General features: G+C 39.1%; 1 protein-coding gene across 2 annotated transcripts; it reads left to right on the forward strand.

Moving 5' to 3' along the window:
• The first annotated feature begins 301 nt into the window (after positions 1–301).
• Positions 302–17,059, forward strand: NSRP1 (nuclear speckle splicing regulatory protein 1). Of its 2 annotated transcripts, none has more exons than XM_074594251.1 (7): positions 302–413; positions 1,597–1,684; positions 10,889–10,945; positions 11,067–11,198; positions 12,108–12,315; positions 12,901–13,009; positions 15,419–17,059. In XM_074594251.1, the coding sequence occupies exons 1-7, from the start codon at positions 394–396 to the stop codon at positions 16,455–16,457; spliced, it is 1,653 nt and encodes a 550-aa protein (XP_074450352.1). In that variant the 5' UTR covers positions 302–393; the 3' UTR covers positions 16,458–17,059. The 2 variants fall into 2 exon arrangements, with proteins under 2 accessions (XP_074450352.1, XP_074450353.1); XM_074594252.1 differs by having other exon boundaries at positions 386–413; positions 11,067–11,214.
• Positions 17,060–19,611: the final 2,552 nt, after the last annotated feature.

Consider the following 19,611-nt stretch of genomic DNA (forward strand, 5'->3'; position numbering starts at 1 on the left):
CGGCCGCGGGGAGGTAGCCCGCCTCGGGCCTTGCTCGCCCCCGGGCCCAGGCGGGGCCTCGGCTCCTTTCGGCTATTTTCGGCTCGGCTCGGCTTCTTTCGGCTCCTTTCGGCCTGGCTCCCCTCAGGGCGTCGCGGGCCACCCGCAGCAGCCCTTCCTCCGTCGGCACTTTCGCCACTCGCCAATGGACTGCTAAAAAACCTCGTCGCCCGCTTCCGTCCCTCTCTGCCCGCTCTCCGCTTCCCTTCCGGAGCGGGACCGCGGCGCGGTGCGGCGGGAGCCGCCGGGGTGGGCGGGGAAAGGGTTGGGGGGCGTCTGAGCCGCGAGGAATCTGCGGCCGCGGAACGGCAGGCGGCTCTACCTGGCGGCGGCGACGGCAGCGGCCGGGACAAGATGGCGGCGTTGAGCAAGCAGTGAGTGACGGTGGCGCTGGGGCTGCGGGGCTCTGCCGCGCCGCCGCCGGGCTCCTCGGGGCGGAGGGTCGGGCCGAGTCCCGCTCCGCGGGGCAGCGGCTGGGGGGGCCTTGGCGCCGCCACTGAGGGCGGGTGCAGGCGGGGCCTTGCCTCGGGCCGGAGTGAGCTCTGACAGAACCCCCCGCCGGGCCGGGCCGCAGGATGGGGCTCGCTCCTCCCGGCCGGTGTATGTCAGCCGTGTACCTGGACTTTATTAAAAACAAACAGAACTCGAAGCATTGGGAAGGCATCGGAGGCTGCTGCGGTGTTGCGGGGTGGTGGGGGTGGTGGTGGTTTTGACTCTTAGGAAGTAGAATCTCCTCAGGATTCCCACACAGCCTGCCGCCATCACCCCTCCGAACAGGGGCCTGGCAGGGCCGGGGGGCGGCGGTGGCCTCTCGGCTCCCCGCAACCGGAGCTGTTGGGGAACGCGTTCGGAGCAGACGGGGGCGAATAGTTCGTCACAATGAGGATGTAGTGCCGATGGCATCGTGGGGTTGTCCAGCTCAGCGCTGCGGGCTGTGACAAACTATTTACTCAGGGATGGACTCGGAGAAGGGCAGGTAGGGCAGAAATTCCTGATTTAGAGGTCGTTACCAAAACCATAGGAAGCGTTTCTGAGCAGAGAGATGGGTGGTGTCAGCAGAAGGGTTCTGTGTGTGTGGTTAATCAGTCTCTGCGTGACATAAGCTGACTAAATCTTGTCTTTTGCTGCAGCTATATCTGTGAGTTAGTGGTTTACATTACCACACAAAATAGGTGAATTCATTGCCCCAGCAAACATAGTTACAGAATAGTGTCTAGTGTAGGCTAAGACCAAATCTCTGCAGGTTAAACATTAGTACTTTCTTACTTCTCCGAGGGAGAAAAAAAAATAAATCACTTTGAGAACTCTAGACAAGAGGAATTCGTGGCACAATTTAGGAAGGATCGATGTATCCAGAAACTTTGCATGTGAAAAGACAGCAATAGCTATGGGAGGAGCTGGCAAGGCTGAGTGCGCAGCTGCTGCTCAGAGCTATACTTGATACATCACGTTGATGCTGATCTTTTGTTTCTAAAGTTGTGAATGGTAGATTTTTGTTTTGGAAATGCTGTGTGTTTTTTTGCAAGTAATGTTAACGGCAATTTTTTTTTTCTCTAGATATGGGCTCATTATGCCCAAAAAATTGCCACAGAAAAATCTTGTTTCGAAGAAGCTCTCAGTTTTTGCAGATGACTCTGATGAAGAGGTCAGTTCAACAGTTTTCTTCTGAAATTTGCCCCATATTCTGCAAGTTATTTGTTTACCACTCTTAATGCCTGCATCAGCTTATGGTAGTGTCACCAAGATACGTATCATCATTTTGGATTTGGGGGTGAAGTATGATCTGTGTTTTCTTTAGTGCAAGTTACATGGAAGCGGTGACTTGATTGTTAGTTACTTTCTGTCACCTCTTCCAAAAGTTCATCACGTGTGGAAACCTGTTTGCAAGCACGAACAGTATCTAGCTTGTAAAGAAATTTGTTGGCTACCGCTGGTAAATATTTCTATTTATAGAAAGACAGTAGTAATCAACAGTTGTTTCTCAGGTACTGACTTTAAAGTTGCTAAGTGTATTTTATCCTTTAGCTCATTCAACCCAAATTTTATATAACTGATGTATGATATTCAGACTCACTGTAAACAAAAGCAAAGGTGTACAAACCAGAAATTCTAAAGGAAAAAAAAAAAAAAAAAGGCAAGTAATGAGAATTGCTTGTAGTTCTGGAAGTACTCACAAAACTTGTCATGTTATATTGAACAATACACAGGTTTTCTGTGATCACAGAGTTTATTGATACTCTGTGATGTATAAATACATTGCATGATGTTGATGGTGTTCTTTTCTATAGTGTCCTTTAATTTTATTTTTTTTTTAAGTATTACCTTCAAAATATTAACTTTCTACCTGCCCCAGTAGAGGGTGCTGTACACTATAAAAATTACGCTTCTATCTATACTGCTATGAGTATGGGGGGCATCCAAGAACCGGTGTGATACATAGGCTGGTTTGGGTACCTTACAGAAACCTGACTTCAGAACCAGGATTTTTGAAAGATTTAAAGCCAGCAGCTCGATAGTTTACAGGTAAAGAATGGAAACTCAGAATTACGGAGATGAACTCTCCACATGGATGGAGCTTTCTGGACATGATGTTACAATTTACTGACTTTTATCGATCTGGAATTGTGATAATTTCATCATGATGTCATTATGTGCATATTTAACTTTCTTCCACAAAATCCAGAAAATAAACTCTACATATACCCATATTCTAGAATTTTAACATTTAAGAAGTAGAAATTTAGAATCACTTGAAATTTGCAGACAGGACATTTACAAAAATGTTCTGACTTCTCTAGAGCTTCACTCAGTTCTTTTTCTTTCGTGTGGCTGAAAAGAACCCAGTGCTAATAAAGCATCAAATAATCTTTGTCAGCTTCTGTTTCCTATTAGCAAAACTGGTTGGTTTTTTTAAATTTTTTTTTAATGAACTAGCAGTTGTTATTTTTATGTCATAGAAAGCCTGAATCTAGCAATTCCCAGTGTCTGTGCCTGGTTCCATTACAGAATCCAGGATGCCGCTGTTGAAGGTGTCTGAGCTCCCTTTATAGAAGGCATGAAAGGGCTGAGGGCCTTCCTAGTGATACCCACTCAGCCCTCGGCATGAATCTGCCTCACTGCAGCGTATAGGACTTACAGGAAACACAGAGGACAGGAATATGTTATAAATCCCATCTCTTTCCTCACTTAGCTACTGTCCTCACTCATCTCAGGAGGTGCATCCCTCCACTTGAGCCCATAGCTGGCACAGTATCTCTAAGGAGATGTTTTCCTTTAGATACGGCTAACGGAGATGACAGTGGATTCACTGTCCTCAATGGCAGGAGCGCTTTCCTTGACAGTTTGGGATTTGCTGTCTTTCTCTACATGAAGGGACTGATCCCACATTTTCCAGATCCCAAGGATGAGCTTGAATTAATCTTCTGTCATTAAACATTACATGGTAGGACTGTGAACCTTCTTGAGTATGGGGCTATCTTGTATTTTTTCACTTCTTGTTTTCTTTTAATATTTAAACATTAAAGCAAAATAATGAGTGTTAATAAGTCTAATAATAATAATAATGTGTGATGCTCTCTACTGACTTTTAGCTTAACAGATCAGGTATCCTCCCTTTCAGAAAGGCTGACAGATTCACTACCAGAGTCTGCTTTAAAGACTCTTAAAAGTTGTCATGCTCATCAGTATGGTACATGCCCAGCAAAAGGTAATAATCTCATAGCTGCTTTTATCAAAGAAGATCATTTTTAAAAAAAGCAAAATTACTTTATTAGTTCAATAATAATTTCAGAGCTTTTCAAGATAAGGAGCAGCATTTGGGAGGGGTTTCATTTCCTGTCTGCTACCTTATCAGTCAGAACTACATCTCAAATGTCTGAAGATTATGTATTTTTAACTGAACTCTAATAAAGTTTGTGCTGGGAAATCTGCACACCTGACTTGGTCCGTGATTATATATTAGATACCAAACTTTTGCTCCCCCCCTTTTTTTTTTTTATATGTTACTATGCATATTTCCTTAAGATTTTTCCTGTACCCTGCTGAAGGAATTTGAAAGGTTTTTTTTGCGGTGGCCAAGTAAATTAGTGGCTATTAGTTGCTGATGAAGATGGTCTTTGGTTTAGTTCATAAGAAACAGAACATCTGGGGTGGAAATCTTCTTGAAATCAATGTTGACTGGGAAAAAGTAAACCAGGCGATTACAGTTACTTCTAGACAATGTAGTTCTGAATTATTTGCCTTCGTAATGGGGAGCTGTTGCTATCTTCAAAAGCTGGGGGAAAGGTTGTTACACCTAGGAAAGCCTGTTGTAGAGAGCAGATGTTATAGCAGCAAACTATGATATGTTAGAAATATGTTCCCATTCTAGCTTACTGTTATTTGTGATATATCCATTTTCTCCAAAACCATTTTTCCCTTATTCATGCATTGTGTTTTCAGAGGTGGCTTGTCAGTATTCCCAGCGCGCTCTTCCATTTTATCTTTCGAATTGAGTTGAAAATATCTCTCTGGTACAGCAGATAGAATTTCTGTTTCTTGATTGTATCAGAATTAACAAACATACATACCTGTACCTTACCAGCCTTTCAGAATTGATTTCTTGCTACAGGATATAAAGTGTAGCTGAAAAAATAACTGTACATAGACCACAATCGGTGCTAAATTCAGGAGAGAAATTGTGAAGTCAGTGTGGATGGTTCTGTGAATGTATCAGCTTGAGATAAGCAGGCACAAAGGAAGAAGCTGAAAACAAGCAGAAAACTATATCCTGTTGTAGTCTCAGATTTTTGGTTTTGGTTACAGATCCTTCCATTCACTTTGCAACTTAGCAAAGGATACAGTACGACTAAAAAAAAAGATTGGCAGACTAATGAGTATTGATGATGACCAGAGTTTCTGCAACCGTTTTCATGCAAAGTAAGGCTAAGTAGGCTAAAGGGGCTCTTAGAAAGCAGATCACTGAGGAGAAGGAAGTGGAGAGGAATAACTCAAGAGGATATATGTAAAATCAAGAACAATTCAGAGAAAGTAAAGTGATTTTTTTCATTTCTCATAATATAAGCAGTAGGGCATATTGTGGAATTACCAAGGAACTGGTTAAATCTAAACAAAAGGAAGTTGGGGATTTTTCTCCGCACAATGTATAATTAAGTTGTGAAACTCATTGTGGCATGGCCAAAAATATAAATGAATTCAGAAATGGATTAGTCAAATTAAGGGATGCTCTTGGTGTCAAACAATGGTCCAGGTGCATCCTCCAGTTCAGGAAGTCCCTAAACTCCTGATTTCTGGAAGCCAGAAGGGAATGCCAAGGAAAGCTAATTCTGTAGGTGACTTGTTTTTCCATGTTCTTAATCTTTTGCTAGTAGCCATCACTCATATAGTGTACGAATTGAGATGAATCTGTTGCCTCGCTTGATTTTTTTTTTTTTTTTTTTTTTTTGTTTCCCCCCCTCCTCCATGAAGGCTTGAGTCGCGTGTACATTTAGTGATCATCCACGTGCAGGCTGTAGTTGGATGATATAGGTCTCTGTGAGGGCAGGCCTTAATGAAGCACTGCTAAATACATATACATGAGAGTGTAAGTAGTGCATTTTAAGATGTTTTCATACCAAAGTGTCACGAATACAAATATCTCACAGTATGAGATTTCTTATCTGATGTGAGGAGAATGAAGTGAGCAGAGTCACATCTCAGCCTTTCTGAGACTTGCTCATGTAGGGCCACAAACTTGGGCAAGATGCGTAGAAACCCTTGCAGGTATCTGCACTTGAGCTTCCTGAGCTCCCTCTGCAGTCAGCAGAGATACAGGTGCCTCTGGGGCACAACTTGTCTCGTTCTAAAGTGAGATTAATTTTGCTCTGAAAGTGTCTATTTCTCACTCTTTCACAATAAAGTGCTCTCGGACTGGCTAGCTCAGTATAAATGTAAGCTTTGCATTTTGTGAACTGGCTGACTGTCAGTGCTTCTTTCACTTGCTGATCAAATAAAGTCCAAATTATCCTGTTGTTGCTCTTCGGTCCATTTTTTTCTGTACATCCAGTTAAAAATAGGTGGTTGTAGTGAGGGATTAAAATCAAACTACATGTAATCTGCCTGACGTCATTGAAGCATTTCATTTCCCTTTAAAATGTATTTCGCTTGAAACAAAGGTAATTTATTTTATGTGTCTACTGCAAAGCAGCATGTAGAGGATTCAAAAGGGCAGTGTTAAAGGGCAAAGCCCCTTCATGGGTCTTTCATAACAGGTTAGATTAGAGCAGAAGCATCTTTTGGTTTTAAAAAAGGAATGGAGGGATGTCTTACGTGGCCTATCAGTAAGTGACGTGCCTGAGGTTTTGTTAGGAGCACAGATGCTTTTCCTGAGGAGGCAGGGGCAGGCTATGCAGCTAATATGGGATACTCCATTAATAATAGCTATTCTGTCAGAATTTGTTGGTCTCATAGTTCTTGTATGTTGGGAAAAACAAGTCAGGCATCTCACATGTACTTTGAGAGCATCTGTTAAAAGTTGTGACATTTTTTACAATGTAAAGATTTTTTACATCTTTTACAAGACATTCTCAGCCTCGGATTTAAGATCATAACTTCCTAGGAAACCAGCTTCAACACTGAAAATGATACTAGTCACAGACTAAGACTTGTTTTAGTTGTCTCATTTGTGGAATTGCCTTTTTAGGAGTTTGCTTTTGAACTTTGAATTGAGCTTTTTGTATAAAGCTGTAAATTGTTTCCATGCTGTCATTATTTGAGCATAGCTGAGACAAACCCAACAACATTGGTCAGTAGTTCGAATGTCTGTTCTTCTTTGATTGCGTAGGAGCAATATAAAGATGCCCTTTTAAGAAGTAACTTACAAGAGGTGCTTACCTGCAGGATAAAAATAAGGAGGTAGCTCAAGCACTTCAGAACCTGAAAGAAGTTTATAGATACCTGAAGGAGATAAAAAATGGGAGAGAACAGTGAGAAATGTTAGTAGATTAGAGCGATTTCTTTTGTTACTCCTTCTATTTTCTTTTTTTTTTTTTTTAAACTTCCATTGTGTACAAGCTATATTCCATGGTCTTGTAGGGCTGCTAGACTGTGGAGTCTTATCTCTAAGAGTTCCTTGATTTGCATGAATTCTATGTAGTTTTCCAGGATAGGGTTAAAGCATTTTCTCCTTGCAGAAAATATTAAACTATAAGCTTTGTGCTTCAGAAGAATAGCTTGACTGCAGGGAAAGAGAAAGCATGAGACAGATTACTGAGTTTATAGGGCCTTTAATAAATGGGCAGTTGATAAGTAAAAACAATACAAAAGAACGGGAAGTTCTCATCTATCAGAGCTCATAGCACAACAGGAAATTGTCAACCATAAACCATTAGGGAAGGTGTTTGTTTTTTGTAAACTTACAGCCACTCTAGACAAACGAATCACAGGTGGACTTCTTTACAATTATATGTACAATAAAGAGGATTATATATTTCTTTTGTGCTTATGTAATCTTTGTAGATCAACACCTTTATTCCATGTAGGCAGACACGGAAAACATTCTAAGCAGTGTTTCAAATATTTGGGTGGAATAAAGCTTATTCTGTAAATATACCTGCAGCATCTGTTTTCTCTTTTACTGAGCTCTTGCTTTCTGGAGTAATGCAGGGGAGATTCCTTACTCTCTAGGTACCTTTCTGTAAAACCAGTGTAAGAGTGTCTGATAAAGGAAGCCTCCACTGATGACCCTTAATTTGACAAGCAGAGAACCATCTTCTTCCCCAAGAGCCAGGAAGAAGTCTAGGTCTTCCGTGTAATGCTGGTGTGTGTTCCACTCCCAACTTAAAATAGTTGTTTATATTAAGAAGTTTATATGGACTCCTTTATAGCATTTTTTTAGAAGAAATCATACAGCATAAAAATTAAGTACAGTATTTTAAATATTCCTCAACATCAGGTCTTCAGTCTTGTAAGCCAGAGGTAAATACTAGATGAATGAAGCCAAGATTCTTGCAGATTGTTTTAAACTAAATAATCCGCTATCCACTTCCCCCAGTCCACCAGCCAACCAGCTACATAAATAAATAAGAGACTATATCCAATTCTAGTCCAAATAATCAGCAAGCTGCAGTATACAGGGTGTAGTCCCCGGTACCACAGTGGACTCTTTGTGAGTGTGTTGCTAATGTCTGCCAGGCTCAGCTTCCTAAAGCCTGAAGCGTGGTCTGCTTCCTTACCCGGTTATCTGCGCTGGGTAAGAGAGGGGGGCACAACTGAGGCAGTGCAGGGTTTTTCTTCCATGAGAGTGCACGTCATGCTTTCTCTCTGTGTACTGTAATTTAACCACAGGGTCTAACATTTTGAAAGCAGGGATGGATTTTGTCTAAGCCTGCATGTAGCAATTAAAGCACTGGAAAAAGTTGGAATATGTGCCCTTTCAAATTCCCATTTTTACTTGTCTCTAGGACCCTCACTTGGGGTGGGCTAGGAAGCAATATTTTGAATATTCTGCATCTCCATTTTTCTGATTGTAATACGTTTATGAAAGTAAGTCCTAGTATGTTTTTGGGGAGTGAGCAAAGGTCTGACTGCCTACAATTCTGAATGCTGTTGTGTGATACTGTATGTAATTCTCCAAATATTGACAGTGTTGCCTTAGTTGGTTGCCTTAGAGTTGGTACTCCTCTGAGACGCTACCTTTCTAGCTTTTTTTTTTTTTTTAAATGAAAAAGCTACACAGAAGCCTGCAATCCTTTTTATTATTTATGCTTTGCATAGCAGATAAAAAGCCCTTACAGGTGATCACTGTGTGTACCTGTTAGTTAGTCCCGTATGACTTGAGAACTCGCTAACAGTCTTAACTGTCCTTGCTGGGTGCCAGAGGTCCCAAAGGTACTCTGTTCTGTGGTCTGTAGGGAAACTGGCAGCTGGGTAAAGGGACAGACATGGACGAGAATTTGTGAGTTTAATCTTTCTCTGTGTTGAGGGGGAACCGTTGACTGACGGCTCGGCACAGGGCTAGCTTTTGGTCACACACAGTCTTGCCCAGCTGCCAATTCAAGCAGGCAGGGTGTCTGAGGAGATGATAGGCGAAGTAAAGAGACAGAGGGCACAAAGTCACATATAATGAAACTCCATTAATTCTGATGCTCATGGCATGACTTGTTCCTTGTTTCTGAAATTAACCAGTGAAAAAATATTTGGATTGTTTACAGTCTGTCATGTAGAAAATTGTGGAAAAGCACTTGGTTTTCTTCCTTGTTGACACATCTGTTAAAATTTTAATAGGGTAAGAAAGAAGGGTCACGACATGTTATTATTTTATTTTAAACATCAAATGAAATCAAAAGCCGCCTTGTTCAGGGTAACTGTTTGAATTTACATGGTGCTAATTCTGTTTGATTTCAGAAGATTGTAGTCCCTGCTGCCAGGCTCCCTCCTAGTTGGTTTCCATTTTTTATTAAAAGCTGATTACACAACCTCTTTGTTTTTTTTTTTAAATGTGATATAGAGCATGTATTAGTCAACGTTGCAAAACTTGGGAAGCTGCCAAAATGCAAAAGGATTTTTCCTTCCTATTTCTGCTTTTTAAGATGAAGAGATATTTGATTACATAAACAAGGATACGAGTCCTGTCATTTATAGTGAATTTGTTTAATAAACAGTATTATCTATTGGTTGAGAAAAGATAATGCAGTTTAGTTCAACACTAATTAAAAGAAAAAACTCAATAAAATGCAAAGCTTTTTTTTTAGAAGACAGCATGATTAGAAAACATGTTTTCAGTAGTAGATATGTCTTTTCTTAGGGAAGATCAGTATTGCTGTTTTCTATCATACTAATCTTGAGAAATTAAACATTAACGTTTGAAACACATGCTGTTCAAATCGGCAATATTCTTATTTCTAAAAATATGGAACTAATGATACAGATCAAACTTACCAAATCCTTTTGGATACTTGTTTTTTACTATGAATAGTAAATTGTGATTGTCAGTAAGAATGTCTGCTCACAACTGCTACATCTCTGATGACATTTACATCTGGAAGAGGACTATGTATATTCTGAATAGCACTTATCTATTTCACAGACTATTAGAAGTATAATTTAAAAAATCATTGAGAACATTTATCCTTCTTTATTCACAAACATATAATTGCCAAGAACATTAAAAAGTTTTTGATATATAAATTGGTAGGAGGATATAATTCCAATTTCTGATGATTTGGGGGGGGTTGTTTTGTGTCTTTTCCTTTTTTTCTTTTTTTAATGGCAAAACCTGAAGTAATTGCAGTGTTTGGGAGTGAGTAGATGTATTACAAGCATCCATTTCTTAGGGATGTGTTTTACTACTGACTTTAGCTGTCCTTTGCTAGGTGTTTTACCTGCTGATGTGCTCGCTTCTTGCACCAACAGACTGACCCTTGCCATAGTGGAGGGATCTGTCTTTTCTACTAGATTTTTGGCAGTGGTTGGAGGAACGATTTGCAACTAAACAGTTTTCACAGACCTCCTATGTCTCTGAGCATTTCTTGGACAGAGATTACTTCTTTTGTGAAATGGCATGAAATTCTATGCAGCTTTTGAGGTACTAACCTCATTGAAGTAGCGTTCTTAAACGCATCACCATTTTCATTTAAAAAAATATACATGTATTTGGTGAGGTACTGCAATACTTTGCTCAATAAAAAGGCTGATTCATTGTATGTTTGTGAATGAACTTACAGTTTTTCTTGCTTACAGAAAAATACCATTGAAATGAAAGACTGACTTAAGTAATGGGACTATTATATAGTTGTTTGTTAGAATGGTAGAAAAATAATATGAGCTGTGTCAATGTAATTAATTTTATGTCTGCAATGTTTCCTTCTTATAGCCATCCGTTGGTGAAAGTCTTCAGAAAGAAGCATTGAAAAAACAAGCAATGAAACAGGTAAAATGTGGTTTATACTATAGATCAGTTTAAATTACAATACAGGAATAAAATGTTTGAAAACAGTAAAATAATTCATGCTTCATTTTTTGGTATCTTCTCCTCCCTTTTTTTCTTTTAGACTAAATTGGAAATTCAGAAGGCTTTGGAAGAAGATGCTACAGTGTACGAATATGACAGTATTTATGATGAAATGCAGCAGAAGAAGAAAGAAAGTAATGCCAAAATGTTATCCGGAAAAGATGACAAAAAGGTCGATACCTGAAAATGTATGCTGTCTGTCTTATCTCTGTATGCTTGGAATAGCTCTGCTTAACTTCTAAGCTTTGCCAAATGCATTTTCTCATGGGGTACTGTGCTCAAGTCCTATCACATAGGGTAGTAATTTGCAAGAATTTTGGCAAAACTGTTAGTTTTGTGGGCTCCAGACCACAACTTTGCCACCCAATTTATGATGTACATATAGTCTATCTTTCCATGTATTTCTGAGGAGAACGTTACAATGGGATAATAGAATTAGAGGCAATGGGCCCTGCAACATTACTACTTCTGATAATAAAGATTCTTTCATTATTAAGCCAACGTAAATTGTCCCTCCTCACTCACTAGTGTCCTTACCGGAGGACTGTGAGAAGACTGAAGTAATTAACTTCCATTGGTGAAATGTGAGCCAATTTCCACAGCCCAATGCCTTGTTTTAAACCATTGCTGAATTATCCTGACAAGTGATATTTTCATTGTCACTTACTCTGTTTCATTTGATAGCTCTTGTCAGGTTATGTGAGTATAAAAGGAAGCTTCCCACTCCTTTACAGCAATAGAAAGGCAAGGCTGTTACGAGACAGGAGACAGAGGGGTGAGAAATGAAAAAACATTTAATTTCACTGAGAGCAAAAATCATCCTAGTCAGAGATGGGCTGAGTGTTTTGACTGAGTACAGCAACCTCTTTTGTTATTGGGAAACATGCCACGGTAGTGATCTAAAAGGGAATGACAGGTTATTTCCGATAGCTGTCAAACAGTGTGAGAACATGTTAGACTAGCTTCGGTCAATTTTCTTCCATTACCAACTTTCTTCAACATCTCCAGCAATCCCAGTTTGTGTTTTCTCAACCACCTTCATTATCTCTCAACATTACACCTTTCTTTCCCCTTATTTTAGCCCAGATACATCCAAAATATCCTCAAAGCAGCTGAGATAAGAAAGAAGGAGCAAGAGAAAAGAATGGAAAGAAAAATTCAGAAAGAACGTGAAATGGAAGGAGGAGAGTTTGCTCACAAAGAGGCCTTTGTGACTTCAGCCTACAAGAAGAAGCTGCAAGAAAGGGCTGAGGAGGAGGAAAGAGAAAGAAGAGAGGCAGCTATCGAGGGTGAGATTCACACTGAAATAATTCCCCTTAGAAAGAAATATGGTCTTGTACATGGTTTACAACGTTGTCATCTGGTCTCTCTGTAAGGCTTAGGATAATTGAAATCAAAAAAGACCAGATAACAGATACTGAATCAGATCCCACTTGTCTGTCATTTTCCTTTGTACATGTCACTAAAGGAACAGAGGAAGCTCCTCTGTATGTCAGTACCATTTGGGTTGCTACTTTTAATTTTTGAGGAAGTGCCAGTTTTTGAAGGAAGACTCATAAGCCTGGGATACAATGGTGCTTGCACTCCTAACGTCGGACATCCTGTACTATGACCCAGGAATAGGTGTTAAGAATAGGATATACGGTCATAAGATAAATCAGGTAGGAGTGGACCTCCGAAAGTCATCTATTCCAGTCTCCTGCTCAAAGCGTGGTCTGCTGTGAGGTCAAATCAGGTTGCTCTGCGCTTTTTCCCCTCTGGGCTTGAAAACCTCCAGGGTGGAGATTACAGTCTTGGTGTTGTCTGCCGGTTGTGAGTTGTATCTGATGAGTATTTGTGGCACAGTAAATCCAACCTTACTTTCTTTCTCTTAGCGTACCTGGATGTGACGAAACAGAAGGATCTCAGTGGATTTTACAGACATCTTTTAAACCAGAGGGTAGGGGAAGAAGAGATGCCCAAATGCAGCTTCCGTGAAGCCAGGTAGGATGTGATTCCAGAACACTTTCAGATATAAACCAGCTTCTGGCTGTTTGTGATTCCAGACACACTGCAACACTGTAAGAATTAAACAGAGAGTACTAAAACACTGGTAGGGTAAGTTGATTAGTTTATACAGATGATGAACTGAATTATTTGGAAAATATCTAATGATCATTAGTAGTATATACTATAAGACAGAAAACAAGAGAGGGATGCTGTTTAAAAAGTATCAAGAGGACAGCCATACTTGTAATGCTGCTTTGTATTCTAACCTGTATTTACTTTGGTTTACATAATATTTGGCAATCGGCATTAAGTTATATATTTTGAATCATGAGGGAGACAAAAGGTAAAATAATGAGCACAGAGGTAAGTCATGGGAAATGACGTGATACGAATTTCTGTAAAAGAATGTGAGTCGTGAACTTTGTGCTTACTCCCCGTTTACAGGTTCATAAAAAAGAAATTAATCGAGTGTTGATGCTGTGGTATAAGGAAATTAATCAAATATGTAGGAAATCCAGTGGGAATATTTTAAAATCTTAATATATGCACATTCCAAAGCAAAGTAATGAGATAAGGCCGAATTATTTATGTAGTTGAGATGGTGAAACTCTGCCCTGTGGATAAATACAGTGAAGGGCATATGTTTCTTATATGCAACAACTGATCTTTTGAAACAATTAATTCAGGTTAAGCCTCCCTTGAGGTAGGTCTTAAACCTGGATGTCACTGGTTAAGTGCTTGCCATCACAAAGAAACTGCAGCTTTCATCAAGAGATCTTCTAGATCTGAGACTGGATTATTAGAAAGTGGATTCTTAGTTTAAATGAAGAATGTGATCACAGTGAAGTTACTCGGCTATCTGAAATAAGGGAATTCTCGATAATATCGTTAGTATAAGGATGTACCGCCTTATTAGAAATAAATAGGGAAAGGTAGCGTAAAAAAAACCCAGGAAATAAGAATTACTGACTGGAAGAAAAGCAGAACAGCTTCCTGAATTTAAGCAGAAAATGGGAAATTTGAGACCACAGTTTTGTAATTTGAGACCTAAAGTATTAGCATACCTATGTGTGTGGAAAAACATCCTGCCTCAGACTTTCACCAAAGAGAGATACCTGCATGGGTTCAGTGATGCACAAAGACGGCTACTGAGGTGGTGAAATGAATTCTGCATTTTGTGGTTTCTTCTTTTTATTGATAAAATCTAAGTTATTCACTTGCATCTCTTTGTAAAAACAGCAGCAGCGTTGGCCAGCCCACTTGGTTGTCCATTTCCTTTAATAGTTCTTCTTTCAGAGCATCTTCAGGAATATTTACTGTTGTACTGTGTCTAGATCATTTGAAATGATGGTTTCTTAGTCTTGCAAATTAAGGAAATGTTTCTTTTGTGAGTTGTATATAAAATCAGTTCAGAGGAGAACAAGAAGTACTGTAGATGGTGCTCCCAGTAAGGCTTTCAAGTAAGCTCAGATGTATATTTTAATTTTATTTTTCTTATGGTGGTGCAATAGGATATACAGAGAAAACAGCTCAATTTTTAAATGTCAGAATTTGCATCACTTTCCCCTGAAATGACCCACCTTTGACTTGTCATTGTAATTCATGGAATTACTAAATAAATTATCAAACTTTTCAGCATGATTTTTACTCATTTTTCATAGACTAACTGTGCTTTCAAGCATGCATCAGACATTCAGTCTAACTAGATGGTGTGCTGATTCATAAGAATTTACCACAGACTGTTACTGTAGCTGTATGATTAAAAAGAAGAGACATGTGGCTTGTGTGAGTGAACATGTATTTCTTTATCAGTCAGAAAAAAATGAAAAAGCATAAACTTCCTCTCTGCTGCCCAAATTGATCCTCCACGGATCGTCTTTTCGTATTTAGGAATCTGAGCTGTTAAAAGATACTAATTTCTATCTAGCCACAACAGTGAGATCTTCAGAAATACTGGATTAAAAAAAAAATCTACTACTGCTAATGGAAGCCATGTTCTTAACCTCTGTCAGCAAAACATACAACGTGCTTCTTCTCTGGATAATTATTTGACGTGAATAGAGGAATAAACACGAAGGAAAAAATGTGTAGCTTGCCAAAAAGCTTACACAAGAATACAAATCTACATCTTCTTCCTTAGATGGAGGCTACAGATACTTAACCGTAGTCATTCTTTTCAATAAATTCATCAGCTCGCATTCACCAATGAACCAGATACAGATACTTAATAGAAATCCGTTGCGCAGGATTCCTGGAACCCGAGCCACAGATAGATTTGTTTTCTTAGACTTCTCAGCAGCATCTTTTGCTTAAGTCCTGACCAGAAGTCAGTCAGTTTATAGAAAATTCTGAGATTTCGGGCTGTGTAATGTTGTTTTTTCTTTTTTAACATAAAAACTGTAGGATAAAGGAAGAAAAACCTGACAGTTACGATGAATCCAACCAGAGGAACAAATGCCCATATGAAAAACAAAAACCGAAGCCCTCTGTTAAGAAAGAGAATAATCCAGACGCTGATACTGACTTAGGAACTGATAGTAGTGATGATGATAAGAGACACAAAAGTAGTGAAGTAAATTTGAAAAAGAAAAAAAGGCGAGCAAGCTCTGTAAGCAGTGAAGAGGAGGCTAAAGTTCAGAAGAGCCAGAGGCATTCCAGGTCACCAAGCTCATCCAGTGTGGAGGAAGAACTGCGCACAAAAGCCCAAACAAATCACCTTACAAAGAGGGGAGAGAGCAGACCAAGCAGAAGGGGAAATGATGAACAATACAGGGAAAAAGATTATGAGAGAAGTCGGACTCACGAAAAGGATCACCAAAGGGAAAAGGAAGAGCGACATAGATACGGGGATCACAGTTCTAAAGATAACTACAGAAGGAGGGAAGAGCAAGATGATAAACAAAGGGGGAAGGAAAGAAAAGAGAGGGAGGGACATGGCAGAGAATGGAGGAAGGCAAAGGAGAGAGAAGAGAAGGGCTCAGAAAAGGAACGAGAGAAAGAAAGAATAAGAAATGGTAAAGATAGATATAATGACAGGGAGAAGGAAAGAGGAGAGAAATACAGAGAAAAGGAAGATCATGTGAAGGAGAGGAAAGAGAAATATGGTAGTGATGAAAAGAGATACAGAGAGAGGAGGGAGAGTTCTCCTACATCTTTAAAAAAAGATGGAGAGAACGATCTGGAAAAAGAGAGAAAGGGAAAAGAGAGAGAGGTGGATGAGAAGGGAAGATCCAGCTCTGTAATTTTGTCTGAGCAGAAACGTAAAGCTGGGGAAGAAGGGGAGAAAGAGGAGAAAGAACAAGCACAGAAGCCATCTGAGAGCTTGAGCAAATTTGCCAAACGCAGCAATGAAGAGACAGTGATGTCAGCAAGGGACCGCTATTTGGCAAGGCAAATGGCACGTGTCAGTACTAAATCTTACATTGAGAAGGAAGAAGATTAATGTCCCTGTGGTGGACAAAAACACTTGGGCTCTCAACCAAGAGGAAGAGCTACTGCTGCATGGACTCTTGTACAGAAGTAAGAGTGTATCCTAGCTATTTATTCCTGGCTTTCACAAGAAATTGTGCGTGCCATAATAGAAGAACAACTTTAGAAATGGATTAATGGATCAGTTGATACACACCCTTAGTCTGTTTATACAGTTGAAATATTACATTTGGCTTACTCTGTCCACCCTGGCCTTCAGTACCCCATCCTTGGTACTTAAAGATTCTGGGACATACGTAGGAGTGCTAAATAACAGAAGGTGAGAATACTTCCCCCTGGCAGCCCCTACTTCTTTCACCAGCTGAAACAAAGGTGTTCTCATCCTTAGCAGGAGTCATTGTTGCCCACTGATGCTCTCAAAAATGAGAAGCAGATCTATAAAAGTGGTGAAAAGGGAAGAAAAACAGCCTGAATAATGATCTAGGAGATTTCTGTACTTAGTGTGGCGTTTTGTAAGCTAAATGCATATTGACGTGTGAATTTTGTATTTATGTGTGGGCTTTGGTTTTGGGGACCTATGTACAGAAACAAATAAAGTGTAGGATACGTACTGGATCTGATGCGTGGTGGTTTTTTTAATGCTTGTGTTGTTTTTCTGCATCTTTTTTGTGTGAAATAAGGTATGAGTCTTTTTTCATGTATTACAGTCATACCTGTTTTTTCTGCTGGAGGTCATATTTTAGATTTGTCAGTCTGTCTGTTCAAAGGTTCGTAATCAAGAATAAACTTATCTCCAAACTATAGCTTGGTGAGTAGGATATCTGACAGTGGTCAGTTCTTAGAATACATTTTCAACACTTTTCACAATGGTTTCTTTCACTTTGTTTTGTAGTAAATTTATCACTTTTGTGCTACAGTAAGGTGAATTTATGTAAGGAAAAAAAAAAAAAGATGTTAAGGTTGATGTTTCTCCAATATTTTGTTCAGCAGACTTTGTAATGAGACAAAATGTGAGTAAAGTTAAATACTAAGCCTCCCAGTTTACAAAGACTTGAAATTGAATGAGTTTTATATGTAAACTAATTGAGTAGCTGAGCACTTACTCCAAATGTGGATCAGTTTGTGTTTGCTGTTCTGTCTAAACAAATGTAATGTGCGTTGGCTCTTTTGTTGGAATAGAATGAAAGAGTATTTAGCAGCGAGCCAAGCTTCAAACACTAAAGGAAATCCTCTGCTTTTTGTCAAAGAGGTCGTCTTGGTATAGTAACCTGGACTAGATACTCTGCTTTCTCTTGGAACTGAGTTTTATCTTTGCTCTTCCCATAAGAGAGAGGCACAAGAGACGTCTAGAGATGGATTATGAATATTAAATTTATTACAATAACAGTTTACAGTACAAGGCACATACTGATGACTTACAATCAGCTTGCAACACTTGTAACTAAACAGCTGCATAAATTAATACAAGTGCATCATGTACAAGTTGGGGGGAATACGTAGTTCTGTACAGCTAAAACTCCATTTTTTCTCTTTGCTTAAAAGGCAAACATGGTCCTAATTTACAGTTTCATAAATTCCCTTTCACCATTCGCAATAGAAGGTAGGATATACTCGTGTGATAGATAAGCGGAAGGTGAGCTGAAGAGAAGGAATTTGTTTGCCTGAAAACACTTTTAATTGCAGTGCAGCCCATTTGGTATCAATATAACTAGTTTTTGTACAAAAACAACGTTTAATCTGTGGCTACTTGTTGAGCTACCTAATAAATACGGGTTTCTCTAAATGTTTCCAAATGGATATGTAAAAAGAAGAAAAAGGAATCAAGGATAAAAAGAAATGAAATAAATTTCTTAATATTTCAATATTTAGCTAAATATAGATACTAAGAAAACGACCTTATTGGAATATTTATAAAACTTCAAAACCAGTATGCCATATAACAAAAAAGTTAAATAAATAAAATGGGAACTAAACTCCCTTGCAAGTTCAGCTTTTCTGGAATGAAAACATGGATGTGTTTTATCTTTGCGTTATTCAGGAAAAGAAAAGCCTTTTTAATCCACTTCTGGAGGGCTTCTTTGCCCCCTGTTCCCATAAAGACCTCAGGCTGGATTGTCCTGGTGAAAAAAGAGCAAAGATCTGACATCACTAATGATCTTCCGGACTGCCCATTTCTAAAAATATTTTTCCTGTGACTTTGCATGTCTACGTTGCTTTTTGTATCTTCAAGTGATTTTAAAGACTTCCACCTCTCTGGGTACGTCTGTACTCAGAGTGCGTTATTCTCATTTCTCAACTGAGAAATTCAAGCTGGGACACCTGCTCCGTTTTACACTGTGAGTGTTGCAGGGCTTGTATTCATACCGGGACTTCGTGGCTGACTTTTAATCCACTAGAAAACAATGGCATTTCTTGGGAAGTTGCTCAGCCTTCTGTGCTGAAACCATCCAGAGAGACAATATCTGTTGTGTATTAGTGTTCTAAAAAATACAAATTAAAAGATGCATCTTTTGCTATTTCAAACGCTGTTATAAAAGATTAACATCAGTAGTATTGCACACTAAATAGCAGTGATTCCTGCAATTATTATTCTGTAAATTATTCCACTGGAAGTAATGTTCCCAGTTTCAGTTTGTTTGCAAGGACTGAAAGAGAAACTTTGGCTTTGATACAGATAATGCTGATAATTTAACTCAACCGTTTCTGTCCCCACCTTCATCCTTCCTAATAAAAGGCAGCAGAATTTCTGTTTAAAGACACTTTTGCAAGTGGTTGTACATAAATGACCAAAAATTTGAACTGTAAGTTTTCGGTTATTTTGGGGAAGGGTCAGTTTTTTGGTTTGGTTTGGTTTTTTTTTTTCAATGAGCCTAGCATGAAACACTATCAAGTCTGGAAAGACATTTCCTATGTAAGGTTTATCTAATTAAATACTTACCCATTTAGGAGGAAAAATACCCAGCTTTAATTGAACAGCAGTCTGCAGAATGGAGAAGCTGGGTAGGGTTTTCTGCTTTATTTCCCATGCTTTATACTAGATACGTATGAGTACCTCATTCATCTTATTTTGACATTTCATTTGTGTTTTTTTGATTAATGAGTTCATAATATAAAATTTTATTTTTTAAATAATCAGTAATTTTCTGATTGGTAACTTAATAACTAAA

The sequence above is a fragment of the Larus michahellis genome, chromosome 7, assembly GCF_964199755.1.
Source record: "Larus michahellis chromosome 7, bLarMic1.1, whole genome shotgun sequence".
NCBI lineage: Eukaryota > Metazoa > Chordata > Aves > Charadriiformes > Laridae > Larus > Larus michahellis.